The sequence below is a fragment of the Cucurbita moschata genome, unplaced genomic scaffold (genome assembly GCF_002738365.1).
Source record: "Cucurbita moschata cultivar Rifu unplaced genomic scaffold, Cmos_1.0 Cmo_Scf00009, whole genome shotgun sequence".
In the NCBI taxonomy this organism is placed as follows: domain Eukaryota; kingdom Viridiplantae; phylum Streptophyta; class Magnoliopsida; order Cucurbitales; family Cucurbitaceae; genus Cucurbita; species Cucurbita moschata.
In genome coordinates, this window is record NW_019268525.1 from 5,471,452 (window position 1) to 5,488,229 (window position 16,778).

The 16,778-nt window shown below is 34.7% G+C and overlaps 4 protein-coding genes across 7 annotated transcripts in view; 3 read left to right on the forward strand and 1 right to left on the reverse strand.

Moving 5' to 3' along the window:
* The window catches only part of LOC111447725 (auxin efflux carrier component 4-like), a 4,849-nt gene extending 4,394 nt beyond the window's left edge, over window positions 1-455 (forward strand). For both annotated transcript variants that reach the window (XM_023087030.1, XM_023087029.1), the window contains exon 8: window positions 28-455. The gene's annotated coding sequence lies outside the window, so the exon portion shown is untranslated. The remainder of the gene's footprint in view (window positions 1-27) is intronic.
* Window positions 456-3,901: 3,446 nt separating this feature from the next.
* LOC111447611 lies at window positions 3,902-4,601 on the reverse strand. The gene has a single exon (XM_023086866.1). It carries the CDS (start codon window positions 4,560-4,562, stop codon window positions 4,020-4,022), a length of 543 nt encoding a protein of 180 aa, XP_022942634.1. The 5' UTR covers window positions 4,563-4,601; the 3' UTR covers window positions 3,902-4,019.
* A 2,229-nt stretch (window positions 4,602-6,830) lies between these two features.
* Window positions 6,831-11,658, forward strand: LOC111447872 (30S ribosomal protein S17-like). Of its 3 annotated transcripts, XR_002711332.1 has the most exons (4): window positions 6,831-7,199; window positions 7,561-7,711; window positions 9,133-9,216; window positions 11,377-11,658. XR_002711332.1 is itself a non-coding variant. In XM_023087240.1 (3 exons), the coding sequence occupies exons 1-2, from the start codon at window positions 7,038-7,040 to the stop codon at window positions 7,708-7,710; spliced, it is 312 nt and encodes a 103-aa protein (XP_022943008.1). In that variant the 5' UTR covers window positions 6,831-7,037; the 3' UTR covers window position 7,711; window positions 11,366-11,658. The 3 variants fall into 3 exon arrangements, 2 of the variants coding, with proteins under 2 accessions (XP_022943008.1, XP_022943007.1); XM_023087240.1 differs by lacking the exon at window positions 9,133-9,216 and having other exon boundaries at window positions 11,366-11,658; XM_023087239.1 differs by lacking the exon at window positions 9,133-9,216.
* Window positions 11,659-12,587: 929 nt separating this feature from the next.
* The window catches only part of LOC111447580, a 5,480-nt gene continuing 1,289 nt past the window's right edge, over window positions 12,588-16,778 (forward strand). The window contains exons 1-7 of the mRNA XM_023086822.1: window positions 12,588-13,259; window positions 13,401-13,538; window positions 14,664-14,852; window positions 15,903-16,040; window positions 16,132-16,250; window positions 16,375-16,507; window positions 16,606-16,735. Coding sequence (XP_022942590.1) covers window positions 12,771-13,259; window positions 13,401-13,538; window positions 14,664-14,852; window positions 15,903-16,040; window positions 16,132-16,250; window positions 16,375-16,507; window positions 16,606-16,735 — 1,336 coding nt within the window. The 5' untranslated portion in view covers window positions 12,588-12,770. The remainder of the gene's footprint in view (window positions 13,260-13,400; window positions 13,539-14,663; window positions 14,853-15,902; window positions 16,041-16,131; window positions 16,251-16,374; window positions 16,508-16,605; window positions 16,736-16,778) is intronic.

A 16,778-nucleotide genomic window follows, 5' to 3' on the forward strand; every position in this document is an offset into this window, starting at 1 on the left:
CCCCCCCCCCCCCCCCCCCCCCACCCACCCCACAAGGTTTGATTCAACACAATTCAATTGTCAAAGAAGTTCCTAATATTTGGGGGTTGGGGGGAGATTAGTACAAAAGCATACTCTACTAGAAGAAGAAAAAGGGTTGAAATTTTGAAAAGACAAGAGAGAGGGAGAAATGGGAAACATTGATGAGGAAATCAAGGGAAGTGGTTCTCAATCCTTTTCCATTTTGCATGAAAAAGGTTGTTAATTTCAATGTTGTTGTTGTTGTGGTGTATGAAGAAGAGGACAAATTTGACTAACTTTGATGACCATTTTGTGAAATGGGTATTGCAAATAATGAAGAGAACACAAAGGAGGCAGGCTGAAGATGTTGTTGTTGTTGTTGTTGTAGTCAACCATTGTTGTGGTTTGAATATGATCGGTTGTGCAATTATATGAAGCCTTGTCGTCTTGCTCTCTTCTGCTTTGTTTTTGTAGATTTACAGAAAGGAACTTTTTTGTAAAGATAAAGAAGATAAGAAGATGATAATGTGTACTTTCAGCATCAATACAGTGTGGAAAAGATAAAAAAGATGACAGAACAAACGCATCTTTTAAAGCAAACTACTCCTTATCCAACCACTAATTCAAAACAAAGCTTCACAAAACCAACATTTGGACTTCTAAACAATACAAAATATGTTTAGTTCCTAATTTAGTGGATGTAAAATTTTGGTATATTCACCCGCCCTACGGATGAACATGAAGAGTGCGTCTCCCCCGGTAGCTAATAATCCCTCCTTGTCACGATCTTTGCACGCCTTCTCGACCTTAACACCATATCATGGAGAGATGGTATCATTTGGATGCACACACATAGATAACTGCCACAAGGTCGTATCATGAGTTCCAATATTATTCTCATACCCAAAAATAAATAAATCCTACAATTATGTAAAGTTTTCGTACATATAAAATCCCTTAGTTTTAGGTATATACAAACATCGCAACAATTCACCGAACACCCAGAAACACCCAAATCTAACCAAAGAAAGGAGGTTCTACTTTTTTTAGCTTAGCTTTTTCACTTTTATAAAGGAACTTAGACTTGTATAATTTCTTCAACCAAAGCCAAGTTGTTTGGTAATTTGATGGGACCTTCCATAACATCTTTATTTTTGCATCTTTCTTAGTCATAGGTTAGTGGACACAAATGTTATTCTTTTCATTTATTTTCTTCATTTTTTTTTTGTTTACCATATGGTTTGTCTTATGAAAATGTGTATCCAATCTTAGAAAATACCCGGTTATTTCCTAAGTTTTGGTCAAAGTAGTTAATGCGATTGATATTTGAAATAATATTTAGTTCACGATTCTTATGAAAATGATCCAGCTATTAAACATCTCATTTAATTCTTATTTAATTATTTGTCAACGTGTCTCGTAGTTAGCCAACTACATAAATGGTTAGGTTCCTGAATTCTCCCATATGCTGACTTTTTGACCTCTTTCTAAAAGTAAGACCGATACGATAAATCAATTAAATATATTTTATCCTAAAATTTGCTATAGACTTAAATATTCGTAAACTTTGTAATTATTATAAATAAATATTTTTGATAAAAAAAATAAAAAATAGTCCAAGAACTAATAACTTATTTCTTCTTCTTTTTTTTCAAAAGTAGTGTCCTTTTTGGTAATTTAATAATTCTAAAATCATTTTATAAAAATAAACATTAATCATTTAAAACCATTTAATTAAAGTAACATTGAAAATTTGGATTGTTGAAGAGGCTTTAATGGTAGCCCGAAATTAGGTCCCTTAAAATTCATAACATAATAAAAATATGGAAAAATAGGACTTTCGACATAACACCAAAAGAAAATTAAAAATTAAAAAATTAAAAATAATAATAATAATAAATAAATAAATAAATAAGTGACTGGCTGTGACCAGAAGTGTGCGTTTTGTCCCACATAGGGTTTGACTCGCAGTCATTCCCTCCAAATTTCTCCGTTAATATTTTGTTTAAAAAATACGTTTAAAATTAAAAAAAAAAAATTCATGAAAAACTCTCCTAAAATCATTTTAATTATTTTAAAAAATATTACATATATTTTGTTAAAAAAATAGTACATGAATTGAATTTATAATACTAAAATGATTGAATTGAAGGCAGAGAGCAAGTGGTAGAAGAAATTAAATAGCAATAATGAAGAAAGGTTGTATTTTTTAGGACCATACATGAACGCTGCACAATCAATTCTTCTCTCCTAACCTTTTCTCTGTCTCTATTCATCCCTTTTCAACGCACACGATAACCGATCTTTTTGTTCATCTCGATCCAAACTGTTCCAACTCGACGTCTATTTGTTTTAATTGTTATACCCGTTCATTCATTTTTACGTGATTGTTGCACGATGTCGACGTTCTTTTTAAATAGGACACGTACCCTGTTCACTGAATGTGTAGATAATGAAATGACATTGGATTCAAGCGTGTACTAGAGTTAGAACAACTCTCTCAAATGGAAAGAGCAGCTCGATTGATTTCGGTATGTACTCTCGACCCAAGAAGTAGGAATTGACCGACAAATATATTTTTGTTTAGATTGATCGAACCACGTCATTGTATGGTATAAGGAGGGTACCCTACAATTTGATATGATTTGGCCTTTAATTCTGATGTCTCAGTCCCTTGCTACTTTCCCACATGACCCAATATGGGCAGAGCCACACCACACGAGAGCCAACCCAATAATTGTGGCCTTTCCCTTTCATTGCAATAATACTTTCCAACAACCCATTCTCTTTCCCATTTAACCATTACACTGTACCATGTACGGATCGGGTTACATGCATCATACATCTTCATTAGATACGAGTTGTTCTTGAACTTTTTCTTTTTACTTTCGATTTGATCAGTTGGCAATCTTAGAAACAGCGAGCTAAACTAAGCTGTAGCACTATCTTTCTGTGAAGTGGAGCTCATGACAACAACTGTCGCTTTGTGCCAATTATTATGGTTGTAAAACTTGTTGAGTGAAGTAACTGGAAGCGAGCTTGATTGTTCAAAACTTAACATTAAGAATCGTGGGATGTGGTAGTCATGTATTATAAGTTTAATAGACCGTATATTATAACACGATTTATTAACAGTTGGGTTTCTAAACTCAAGGTCAAAAGCGTAAATTACCCTTACCCGCTCAAACCTTAAAAAAAAACCACATTAACGAATATTTCTAAAAAATATTTCTTTGAAACTTTAGGAATGAAATAGACAATATTAATTGTCAAAATATGTGCATGGGAAGGACTTGAACCCATGACCCCATGACCCAAATGTATAGAACCTAGCATAAATTAGCCCAATGATTTCAAGGCCCATTTTCTTTTTAATATAAATCTATATTAACCCATTAATTACATTATTATTTTAAATTATTTATTATATTTTTGAAACCATTAAGAAAAATATTATCCATATGTACCGAGAACACCAATAATATGTCCACTGTAATCGAGCTAAAGTGCGGAGAAAACTCGAGCTCATATTTTTTTGGCTGATTTTTTCGATATATTGTTGGTTTTTCTTCACATGTATTGACGTCTTGAAATTTCTTCACAATATTAATTAATCTCGTCGAAAAGAAATTGAGGAAGAAGATACATGCAAAAGGATTAGGTCTCGATTAGTTCAACTCGACCTATTTGTGTTTGGTTGGGTTGATTTTGCTTAATTCAACTTGGTCGATCTATCTCAATTAGTTATGACTAAGCCCAATTGGGTTGATTTTGCTTAATTCAACGGGACCTATCTATTTCAATTAGTTATGACTAAGCCCAATTTGATATGGTTATAGGTCATTGCACATTTCGACCACTTACGGTTTAAAAGTATAGGGAAGTTCGAGAAAAGGATTAGGATCGGGAAAATAAAAACTTATAATATGATATTAATTATTATCACCCAATGAGAATGAAAGGGCTCAACAAAGATTAATCTCAATTGTAGCACGTGATGAACCCTACAACAAACAATCTCAAACCTCCTTCACATTCACCACCACACTCCCTCCATTGCTCACCTCCTTCTTCACCTCCTTCACCTCCTCCTCCTCTTTCACGTCCTTCTTCTTCTTCGTCTCCGTCCCTGCCTCCTCCTCAATTTCGAACGCGTCGACCGGGTAAGCCCGGGACAGCCCAGCCGGGATCTGGAAGGTAATATTCCCGGTGGGCGGGTCGTCGACATAGATCTCGGACAAAGTAAGCCAAATCAAAACCTCCTTGGCCTTAACACCAGTCAAATTCTTGACCCTATTCTTCTCCACATTGGCAGTGACCTCTTTGGCATAGGTGACTTGCTTCCCAATCTTGTGGAACTTGTGGGTTATGGCCTTCTTTTGCTTCATCCAAACGAACCCACTCTCCTTGACGTACCCACACTCTATTATGTCCTTCAATGGCAAAAGCCCATTGGGAAGCCCCACCTCTTTCAGCAGAAGCCTTGTCTTCTCCTGTGAGATCTTGTCGCCATAGTACACCTCGTCCGCCTTGCCTTTCACCTCTTCCGTGATTAGACTCATACTTCACTACTTCACTACTTCCTCCTTTTTTTTTCGGTATTGGAATGGTGGTGGGTGGCCCTTATTAATATAGGCTTTCTTTCTTTTGTATTTGGGATTCTATTCTCACCAAATTACCAATTATGCCATTCCCTCTCTTTAAATTCTACCGCATCATTTATGACCCGACTCCTCTTTTTGAGCTCTCCTCCTCTAAAAACGCGTCTGCTACAGAGAGGTTTTTATACACTTATAACAAAAAATTTGTTCTCCTCTCTAACCGACGTGGGATCTCACAATTCACCTTCCCTTCAAAGCCAGTGTCCTCGTTGGCACTCGTTCCCCTCTCCAATCGTCACATATGGGTTCGAACTCTTGGAAATATGGATTTTTAATGTGTAGGTTAAGGAAAGCAATGGAAATATCGGGGACCTTCCAACTTTTAATGTAGCTCATGTCACGCCCATAAGCTTTTATATCCATAATAACTCTTATAAATGAAACATCCACCACTACAGGCAACTACCAAAAAAAAATAATGTAACTAATTTTTTTTTATATAAATAAAAAATGCTCTGATACCATGTTACATGAACACGACTCTCCACAATAGTATGATATTGTTCACTTTGAGCCTCACCTTTCATGGGTTTGCTTTGGGATTCCCAAAAGGTCTCTCGCTAATCAAAACAGTATTCTTTGATTATAAACCCATGATCATTCTCGAAATGAGCCGAGGACGTTGGACTTTCATCCAACAACAACTTCTAAAATTAAAAAAAAAATATATATATATATCTTCAACATATTTAATTGAATAAATGAAAGCAAAAAAATATAATCCTCGTCCGGGTTTAGTTTTGTGCGCAACGGGATAGAGAATACAATCTCTATAAACAGGAATTTTTTACTCGGTTCAAGACGTGTCTAAAGAGAGCTGAGCTCTACAAATTAACCGAAATTTATTAAAACCATTATATTATTCATTACACAGGTAAGGTAATGAAAGGGGGTAGAAGAAGGAAATTAAATATGGAAGTTGCAACAACCTCATGCATTTATAATAGCAGTAAATGGCTGTAATCTTAGGAAGGCTAAAACCAATGCTACAAGAGATGGATTGAATGGCAAGGCACAGTCCTCACCTCAGCTGCCCAACTGTTCCACCCATCTGCTTGTCTCGGATTTGCACTTATATCTCTCTGCAACTGGTCGCCTCACCCGTCTCAATTAAATTTATATTCTCGACTAAAAGGTCATATACGTAAAATACAAGTGAACGATCATGAGAATTAGTTCTGGCTTCTTACATACATTCTATCGTAATATTCGATATTAATTGTGTACTTAATTCCAATGAAAGTTATTGGGTATCCTCCATACACAGCCCCATACTCAATAAATGATATGTTAATGTATATTTAATTTAAGTCAGGATAATGTCAGCTACATAAGTTATAAAAATTTATGAAAGAAAACCATAATTTGAGATAATATATGAAATTAGAATTAACATTCGTCGTTGTTTATCGTATCACACGCCATCAAATTTGTATGTCAAAAGAATCATTTTTTATGTAGTTAGGTCTCGAGAAAATATTGTGCATTCAAAGAATTTGGATATGATATATGTTTCTCCACTATAGTCATGAACAAGCTTCTCGAACAATTGTCTTATCGTATTCACTAGGGTAATTATAACGACCTATATCCATGATTTGACATCTGATGGCTCCGGCATTCTTCTAATGACATGATCAAGTCACTTCAATCACATGCATCTTAGAATTTTTTTAGGAGATTACTAAATATAAAATTGCTCAAAGCAAATCACATTTAACCATGAAGTTCTTAGGATTGAGTCATTAAAGTGCACCTTGTTAATATAAGGAGTGATTTTCAAATCTTGACGAAGATTTAGAGTTTCTTAATATTTTTTTAATTTTGTTTTTAAAAAATGTCAAAAGTATTAAAAAAAAAAAAAAACTCTTATTATTAGTATATACACCGGAATCATTAGTTCCTTTCAAATAAAGATAATTTTTTTTAATTTTTAATAAAGGTTATGAGTATTATTCCGATTTAAAAATTTTACATTTTAAAAAAAAGATGTTAATGAAAATTTTAAAATTAAAAAATATTTTAAAAATACATTTTACTAACAGTCTAACTTAAAAAAAAAAAAATTAAAACTTTTAATTAGATAATTATAAAAAATTAATTAGGTATATATTTATTTATTTATTTATTTTTATCACAATCTACATTCTATTTTTTATTTAATTTTCTCTATAATTTTCATCGCCTTGGCACGCGCACCAGTCATCGGACATCATAACCAACGTATCTCACCTTTCTAAACCCTACCACCCACTGTACGCCGCCCCGCCGCACGCCGTTCCTGCCCGATAGTTTCTAAACCCTCGAGTTTGCAGCAGCTTAGAGCTTAAAAGGGTTGTTGGGTTTTTTTTTAGGGGTTTCAATCTCAGGGGCAAGATGAAGCAGGTAGTGGGGATGGTGGTCTCAAATAAAATGCAGAAATCGGTGGTCGTTGCAGTGGACAGATTGTTTTATCACAAGCTCTATAATCGCTACGTTAAGCGCACTTCTAAGTTCATGGCTCATGACGAGAACAACCAGTGCAATATTGGTGACAGGGTGAGAATTCAGTCCCATTTCTACTCCCCAATTAATTTTTTCTTTTTCATTCCAATTTAATCAACCATGTTTTCGACTCGATTTTGAGTTTCAGTTACAATATCGTGTAATTTGCTTGACTACACTGTAATACTGGATGAAATGGCTAATGTTCTCCGTATATTGAAGAATCTGGCATGTTTTCGCGAGTGTTCTTTGTGTTTGAAGAGTTTGTTCGTTCAATTTGCAAATGCATAATGTTCATTTATATTAATCTTGTCGCGTTTTTATTTCTCTGGAACTTGAACCGAGGGTACTTTAATATTTGAAAGTTTATAATTTCTAATCCACTGATGAAACAAATTGAATTTTATAATATCAGGTTAAACTAGACCCTTCTAGGCCGTTGAGCAAGCATAAACGTTGGGTGGTTGCTGAAATTTTGAGGAAAGCACGAATTTACCAACCACCATCACAAGAGAACCAGGTTGTTTCAGACAAAGGCAAAGTTTCAGCTCCTTCAACTACCTAAGGTTTGATTGAGACATTTGTTCGTTGTTTTATACTAAGCCAAACTTGTATTTTCTTTTTCTCTTTTTAATTTTTGGATTGTCTTATGAAATCATAATCACTTGAATACCTGATGACTATTTGTGTGATATTGTTGTTTAAACATTCTTTTGCCTCTATTTAGAGCACATTGCAGTTGATTACAAGAATACATCTTTAATGTTCTGTAAACAATATTTGATACTTAGCATCTTTCTTGATGGCATGATAGGTCCATGACTAGTTCTTGCTAATGTAATGACACAGCGCATCCAGCTAAGAAGATTTAGTAATAAAACTAAAATGAATTATTTTGGTAGTCTTGAAACTAATGTACTTAGGGTGGTGGCTTTCGCGCTACATTGACACATGTAATGTTTTACCTTGAATTGTTTTGTGGGAACTCAAGATGCCCTTCCCATGGTATTGTGATCATTTTTTTGGCGTTTGATGATTAGAGCCTTGTATTTTCTTTGCTTCATTAGGCTTCATTTAGGCATTTGTTTCATTTAAACGTTTGTTGTATCTTTTAATTTGGGGAAATTTGTATCCCCCCTCCCCGATAAAAAGGGAACATAACGATAGTAGTTATTGGAAGGTCCTTTCATAATAATTGATTTTATGTTCATTCTGCCCTCCAATTACTTGTTAATGTTTTGAATTATTCACCTTTTATCCAGATAATGCATTGCTTAGAATTCAGGGTTTTGATCAACCAGATAGCTGTCTTTAAAATACTTGTTGGTGATTGTTCAAATTTTTTATTTGAAGTTTGAGCTATAGGATGCTTGTCTTCCGAAAGTCCTATGTTGTTCCTAGCTATTGTGGTTGGAATAAGGTCAAAAACAATCTCTTTCACTTGTCATTTTAGAATTACTTGGAACCTTCAAAACCAACATGCATCAGGTAGCCATACACCAAAGATTTAAAATCATACAAGTTTGCTTGTCAACCAAATGTAGTGGGGTCAAATGGTTTGGACAGAAAACCGTCAATACCATGCTGGATTCTTTTGGAGGTTTAAATGGTATGATTGCATTAGCATGGTAAACTACACAGTGAGAGGGCTGAATCATGTGAATAAAATCAAGGTTAAAAGGAAAATTTAGTGGCTTTCTTTCAGTGAAAATAGAGTTTTCAAAGGTGCTGGTCCCAGCAACACTGTCCTTTTCTCCTCAGAGAGTTACATGGCTATTATGGAAACATGTCAGTGGATATTTGTTGATAGATGCTCTGTAATGTTCAACGAGTTTAATATACTATGCAAACCTTATATTCTCAATTAAAGGTGGAGAGGAAAGTTTCTTGGTCGTCCGAGGTTTCCTCAAAATAAGAAAAGGGAAATGGTTGATTTTATGAAGTCAAATCAATAGACTTTTCAACTTTTGACCACATTTCTTTGAAGGAGGAGATGTAAATACCTGTAGCACCTTGGATTCTTGAAAGTTGTAAGGTGCAAAGCAAACATTTTTCCGAAGGAGCTTTAAAGGTACTACTGTTTAATGAAGATTTAAATCTGTAGTACAAGTAGACATTTGAGAGATAGAGCTCACTGTGGTTTGGTTAGACACTTTATATAGTAATCTAATCCTAATTTTGTTATTGTCCAAGAAATAAAATTCAGAGAAGTTAATAGAAAATTAGTTGAATCTTCATGGAGTTCCAAGATCATTGCAAATGACTACTTTCAATGCATTGGGTCTATCGGGGCTTTTTTATTTTATTGAACAACCCTTATTTATGTTTTGATAGGTTTTCATGATTGTAACTGGGTCTTGGGAGTAATCTCAATGTGGTAAGATGATCGAGAGAATAATCTCAAGTAGTAATAGATTTACTTCCAGCATGAAGAATTCTATCTCTTTTTGACCCTCTAGAAAAGGAGGCCTTTTACATGGTCAAACATGAGAGCAAGCTCGTCTTTCTTGTTTGGTCAAATTCTTTCTCCTATGCTTTTCTGTACGAGTTTCTAAATTTTCATATGAGTGGGGTTGAATAGGAGCACATCTGACTATTATCCAATTTTCCTTGAAGTTGGTAATTTGGATGGGTGAACTCCCTTTCGTTTTGATTATGTTCAGTAGGTTCATGCTGAGTTCCTTCGTGTATGCAAAACATGGTGGAACCGTTTACTAGATATTAGGTTATTTGGGCCATTCTTCTATCTTAAAGCTGAAAGATCTAAAGGGAAAAATTAGAATGTGAAAGAAGAGTTTTGGAAATGTTAACAGTATTGCTACTCTGGATGCCTTAGATGAGGAAAGAAACTTATCTCAAAATGAAAGTAGCTCTACAACATTTATGAAAACAAATTGCTGAGATTATCCTCAAAGAGGATATGTTAGGAAGATCAAAGTGCCAACCAAAATGGCGAAAGAAGGGTGAGGAAAACTGTTACTTCTTTCACACTATAACTCCGCTACAAAGAAAAAGAGTTTCGTTTTGGAAATTCATTTGGAGGATGGCAGATGTCAGGTCATTGCTTAGCAAGTAGAAGGGAAATCAAATTTGCATCCTCTTCATCTTTATTTCCAAAGGGTCATAATTTAGTCCAATTTTTTTCCATTGGATACTGATTGGCTGTATATCCTATTGATAAGTTTTCGGGATGTTAACGACAAATGAGTTTTGTTTGTAAGGAATGGAGATTGGTGAAACTTAAATGAGCTCCATCTTATTGTCGTCAATGATTTTGGTTTGAACAAGGGAGAACTTCAATGAGCTTATCCCATTAATGATTTTGGTTTGAGTAAGAAATGGAAATTACTGAATATGATTTTTTTGTTTTTTTTTTTTTTGGTCCACAACTTTATGTATAAAGGCATTTTAAACTCTTAACATAAATGTGACCTTTTTTTCTTTAATTCCAAAAAATTTAGTGCCAAATGTTTGAGTTCAAGCCAATTTAGCCTTGCCTCCCATTTGCAGAAACTTTTCCTAATATGCTTTTTTGTTATCTTCCGGCTACTTTGTGTAGAGATCTGAGCTGAATATCCATAAAAGATGCCCCCAAACGTATCTTGACCTCAAGTGTTGCTTCTTGTTTAAGAATTATGTGGAAGGGAAGATTAGGATCATATGTTCTCGGGGTGCCCTTTGTTTCTATTTGGGAAGGTTTTGTGATAGTTTCAACTAATGGATTGTAGTCCCTACAAGATCTTGGATGATTCCTAACTTCTAGTAACACAAATATCTTTGTAGTAATTACCAATCTGAACATAGTTAGAGGCTTGAATCTCCACCCTTCATTTTTGTTGAACTTCTTATTTTTATTTATTTATTTTGCAGTAATAGGTCTGAACAGAAAATATTAGGTGCTTTGTTTTCAAGGTTTTCATGCTAGCTACCCTCTTAGGAGTTAGGTGGGATGAACTAGTAGATTCTTTAAAGATGAGTGATCCATGGATGATTCTGTAGTTAGCTATTGTTTTGCCTCTTCATGTGCCTTGTAATTTCCTTAAACAATCATTCAATTTTTTATGGTTCAACCTAATGGAACATTGCATGTATATAATTTCTTCACAACTCAGTTAAGTTGATTCCCTCTCCCTTCTATTGTTTTCTTTCATCAATGTGAACAACTGCTAATCTGTCTCACATTTATGCAAAGACTCTTACAAGAATATTTGTTTGCACATCAATTGATCAGGGGAAACTACTGCAAACCACATACGAGACCGAACCAGATAAAAAAAAAAAAACGAAATTGATCGAAAAAGCGAAGAACGAAATCTCTGGAAATGAACTACTACTGTAAGCAGTATGTATGTTTCTGATGCTAAAGATTTGTAGTTACATTAGCATTACGTTTTGTATTGATGTGTGAACCTATTTTTGTTCTCCCTATCAGGATTTATTTCCATAGTTTCTTTTTGTGAGGTTGTTGAAAGTGCATAATAAAGAACTCAAAAAGGTTTCATCTAATTTAATACTTGGATTGTGTTGAAATTTTTACGTTGGATAGCTTTTTTTTCATTTGAAGAGTTGTTTAAAATATGCATTTTCACTTCAATACATTACATGATGATTGTCGTTACCTTTAAAAAAGGCATCTAATAATTGTTGTTAGGTTTAAATCGATCTTTTAATCAATCGAACTTATTTCCCAATTGAGAAATAGTGATTTAGAATACTTCCTCCTCACCACCAAGGTCGGTTGTAGGTCAATTGGATTTTACTTGACTGTCTACGGCTCCATTGCGTGTGCTCGGGGTAGAAGTTTCGGTCGATATTCAATGCACTATAATATTAAAACCGAATGATTAGACAAAAATCGAATGATTAGACACAAAGTGGGAGTGTGGTCATTGTTTTTGGGTAAAAAATGGAAATGCGCCACCACAGCATGCTTTGCTTGCTTGTGGTTGAAGAATGTTTGGCGCTAAAGGTAAGGCAGCCTCTCCCCTTACCACTATGGTCACTACCACTTGGCCCCCAAAACCCAAATGCTCCTACACGTTAACTAAACACCATATTTTGTGTACCCTCCAAATTTGCATTGCATACCCCGCCCACAATTCTTACCCCTCTTTTTACATAATATATCATCTACAACCCACATTATTATTTTTTTTATTTTTTTTTATTAATTAAAAGTTTTAAATTTGCTAAAAGAAAAGATCAAATAATGGATTAAAGGTTAAATAATAATTTGAAAATACTAAATCTTAACTAATGAATAAAATGCTAAATTATTAAGGAATCAAAACAGTTTTTAACCTAAATTAAAATTTTAAAGAAAAATTAAAATTTTAGAGATTCCGAAAATTACGGGTTGTGGCATTCCTGTAAATCCGGTGATATAAATGGGCCTTTCTAGTAAGTCAACGCCCTATAAGTTTAATTTCTCCTCCTTGAGTCGACTTTGTCGATTATATCTTACGGACCTCCGATCTTTTTTTTTTTTCTTCGTTCACCTCATTTCGCTTGTTCTTCTTCTTCTTCATTTCAATCTCAATTTTCTTTGGACCCACTTAAAATCTCTTCTGATTTTCTGTTGAATTCCATTTCCCTATCACTATACAATCCCCCTACCCCTCAGCCATGGAGGACAAACACGTTGCTTTTGAATCCGTCCCTGTAAATGAAGATCTTGACGCCCCTATTTCTCACGCCCATGTTGACCATGGCTGGCAGAAGGTTACCTACGCCAAACGTCAGAGGAAGACGGCCAAGCCCTCCGCCGATGCTGGTTCCGCCAAAATCGTGCCTAATGGTACCGTTTCCGTCCCCGGCGCGGACAACGTTTTTCGCTCGCTGGAGCAGAAATCGGAGGAGCGACGCCGCCGAATTGCTGAGGCGCAGAAGGCGGCTGCTGTTTACGACGATGAGGCTGTTCCGGTTAGATCGAAGATCGGGTCCGATGATGAGGATGGGGAGGACAGTGATGGAGTGGGTGTGGAGAACGGAAAGCCTAGCGAGGATGCCAAGAAGGTGAAGCAAAAGAAGCCGAAAAAGCCTAAGATTTCGGTGGCGGAGGCGGCTGCGAATATTGATGTAAACGATCTGTTGGCGTTTTTGGCCGATGTGTCGGTAATGCGATATGATCTGCTCGATGATGCATTATTTTGTTTTAAATGATCTAAATTGATCTGCTTGTTTTGAAAAGAATTTGATGTCGATCGAATACTATTGACTCTTCTCATCTTCTTCCATCTTAATGTTTGGTAATAGGGCTCGTACGAGACTCAGCAGGATATCCAGCTAATGAGGTTTGCGGATTATTTTGGTCGCGCATTCTCGGACGTGAGCGCTTCTCAATTTCCATGGGTGAAAATGTTTAGGGAGTCTCCAGTAGCTAAGATTGTTGATGTGAGTTTTCTGATCTTTGATTTGTTATATTCCTCTGAAATTCGCCTTCAGTGGGTGAATTCTTAGATCTGCGTATCAACATTTCTGTTTGCTTCTGCTTAATACTTTAGATCCCTTGTGCTGGTGCAGAATCATCTTTCGGCAAAATGTTTTTGTATTATGTAGATGTACATTCTGTGTTTTAAACTGTTCATGGATTTGGTTGGATCAGAGGGTCAGTTTTGGGGGTGAACAAGAACTTTGAACCTTCTCTTTGTTTGCCGTTGATTTTGGGTGACGTGAGTGTATTCTTCTAAATTAGCAATCGAAGTTGTCAGATTTTCTTGAGCAGTATAATGAGTTTTAGAAGATATTTGGTGCATTATAGGTTTAAGCAAAATAAAATCTAGTTTTTATAATTTGCTGCCTAGTTATCGGTTTTTCCAATTGTGTGAGCTTACTTACATTCATTATCTTCATGAGCTCTGACTTAAAATGGATGGAGTTTTTTTTTTTTTTTTTTTTTTTTTTTTTTTTTTTTTTTTTTTTTTTTTTTTTTTTTTTTTTTTTTNCATAGGGACATTAAATTATGATCTTTAATTAATTAGAGTTATTAATACATGCTTTTTATATAAATAAATAAAAATAATGTATTTATATCTTAGATATGTTATTTATTATCATCCGAATAATATCTTTTTAAATTTTAAGATTTTTTCACCCACACTAATATTATAGTATATTATATTATCACACACGTATATAGTTTTTTTTTTCTGAAATTCTTAATTAAATTTCAAAAGTAAAAGTAAGTTTAGATTTAAAATAAGGAAGAAGTAATATTTATAAACATAAATTAAAATAGTTATTAAAGCAATAAAATTACATAATATAATGAATACAATGTATGAACCATACCAAACAAATAAAAGGACAAAATGAAGCACATCCAAATATAAAAATTCATATATTATGTAATTTAATTCTTTTTAAAAATGGATTTGTTAGGTTCGGGATATTTTATGCTGCCTTTTTAGGAAAGGGATGCGAGAGGAAATTTTTTTTTTTTTTTTTTTTTTTTTTTTTTTTTTTTTGTTAGTAAATGGTACACTTTACAACTTAATTGTTGCATCTACTCTTTTGCAGACCCCCCTCTCGCATATTTCTGAGGATGTCTATAAGGCGTCAGTTGATTGGCTTAATAAACGTTCTCTTGAGGCACTCAACTCTTTCGTTTTATGGTCTTTAGATAGCATCCTTGCTGACTTTGCGGCTCAACAAGCTAGTGCCAAAGGCTCTAAAAAGGGAGCACAACATGCTTCGTCAAAATCTCAGGTATCAGTGGTAGCATCACTCTTTGTTTGTTCGAAGTTTATGTGCACTGGGAGGGATAATGATACATTGGTTTGTTCATATTGGGTGGCACAGTCCATGTGTAACACTGATACTGTGAGGTTCAAGTTGAACCTAACCCCCAATTTCTCCTTTTTTCAAAAGGTCTGACGTTGACAACCTTTGAGGGTTCCATTAGTTAAGATTAGGTGCTGGATCTAATAAATGGTGAAAAATGCGAAATATCAAGAACGAATAGAATTTGTTGTTTTGTATTGAGAAAAGTGAAGTAAATTTAGGGAGGTACCGTTATTCTTTTTTGAGCATATGATGCTGTTTCAAAACGCTGCAAAACAGAAAGAAAGGAGAAAAAAAAAAAAAGATTCAGAAGATGTAAAGATAAGCTTAAAAAGTAATATTATAAAGCAACCTTGATTAACTCGATACTTATTAACTAGTTTTCAACCTTGTTTGTTTCTGGAAGTTTGTAAAGCTAAACGAACTGCAGGGACTTCAAGGATGATCTAACAGAGGCTGAAAAGCGTAGGAAATCTGTTTCTTTGATGAAATTAGAGTGTTAATGCCATCTTTGGCAAGGAATGGAATCCCACATAGATTGTTACTATAATACCTAATAATAGTAATAATAATAATGAACTCAACTGGTAAATAGGATAGCTTTACAATAAGCAAGCAATCCACTTTTTGTTTGAATAAGAGTGATGATCATGATATGCATCTCTATTATCCTTCTCTGACGTTCTTGATATATATTTGTTTTTTGTTGACGTTTCCTCATTTTATCTTACTCATTTTCTATGACTTGTCCTTTCACGTTTATTATTCTGGAGTACATGTTTAACCTTCATAAATTTGTACATCATTGGCTTTCTAATTTTTACTAACAATAAGCTGCACAGATGCTTATGAGTTTCTATTTGCTTTTTTTACTTAACTTCTCTCTCTCTCTCTCTCTCTGTATGGGTGGTGGGAGGGGGAGGGTGAGTTCACATATTTTCTTGATTCAAGAATTAATATATTATTGCATAGCAGGTTGCCATATTCGTAGTCCTAGCAATGGTATTACGAAGAAAACCTGAGATTTTCATTCACGTGTTGCCAACAATAAGGGAAAACTCAAAGTATCAAGGACAGGACAAGCTTCCAGTACTTGTCTGGATGATAGTTCAGGTGAATTGATATTAATGTCTTTTATAATTCATTGGTGTTTAATTTCTTTTTTTATGCTTCTTATTACTGGATTTCCTTATTCCCATGCCAGGCTTGTCAAGCAGATCTTGCAATAGGGCTTTATGCATGGGCACATAACCTTTTGCCCATAGTTAGTGGTAGAGGTTGTAATCCCCAGTCTAGAGATTTAATTTTGCAGCTAGTGGAAAGGTGGGGGAATACATGGACAATCACACAATACATCTATCTTCCCTTTAACTATTATATTTCATCCTCCACTCTCCCTCCCCTTCCAGTTTTGCTTTCCTGAACATGAAAGATCATTTTACTGCAGAATTTTGTCCTCTCCAAAAGCTCGTACTATTCTAGTAAATGGTGCAGTCAGGAAGGGGGAGAGATTGATTCCGCCTTCTTCATTTGAAACACTTCTACGTGTTACTTTCCCTGCATCATCAACTAGAGTGAAGGTCCGTATAGTCACGGGAACTGTTGCTGTTATCTAATATGCTGAAAAGAATATGCAATTTTTTTTTTTTTTTTTTTTTTGACATTGTACTATTTGCAGGCCACTGAAAGGTTTGAGGCCATCTATCCAACCTTGAAGGAGGTTGCACTTGCTGGCTCTCCTGGTAGTAAAGCCATGAAACAAGTTTCACAGCAGATATTTAGTTTTGCTGTCAAAGCAGCAGGAGAAAGTATGATACTGTAATTTAGTTTTTTTTTTTTTTTTTTTTTTTT

Coding starts and splice junctions, on each gene's coding strand:
- LOC111447611 (XM_023086866.1), bottom strand. CDS start 4,562: ATGAGTCTAATCACGGAAGAGGTGAAAGGCAAGGCGGACGAGGTGTAC.
- LOC111447872 (XM_023087240.1), top strand. CDS start 7,038: ATGAAGCAGGTAGTGGGGATGGTGGTCTCAAATAAAATGCAGAAATCG. Junction 7,200..7,560: donor AGTGCAATATTGGTGACAGG/GTGAGAATTCAG, acceptor TTATAATATCAG/GTTAAACTAGACCCTTCTAG.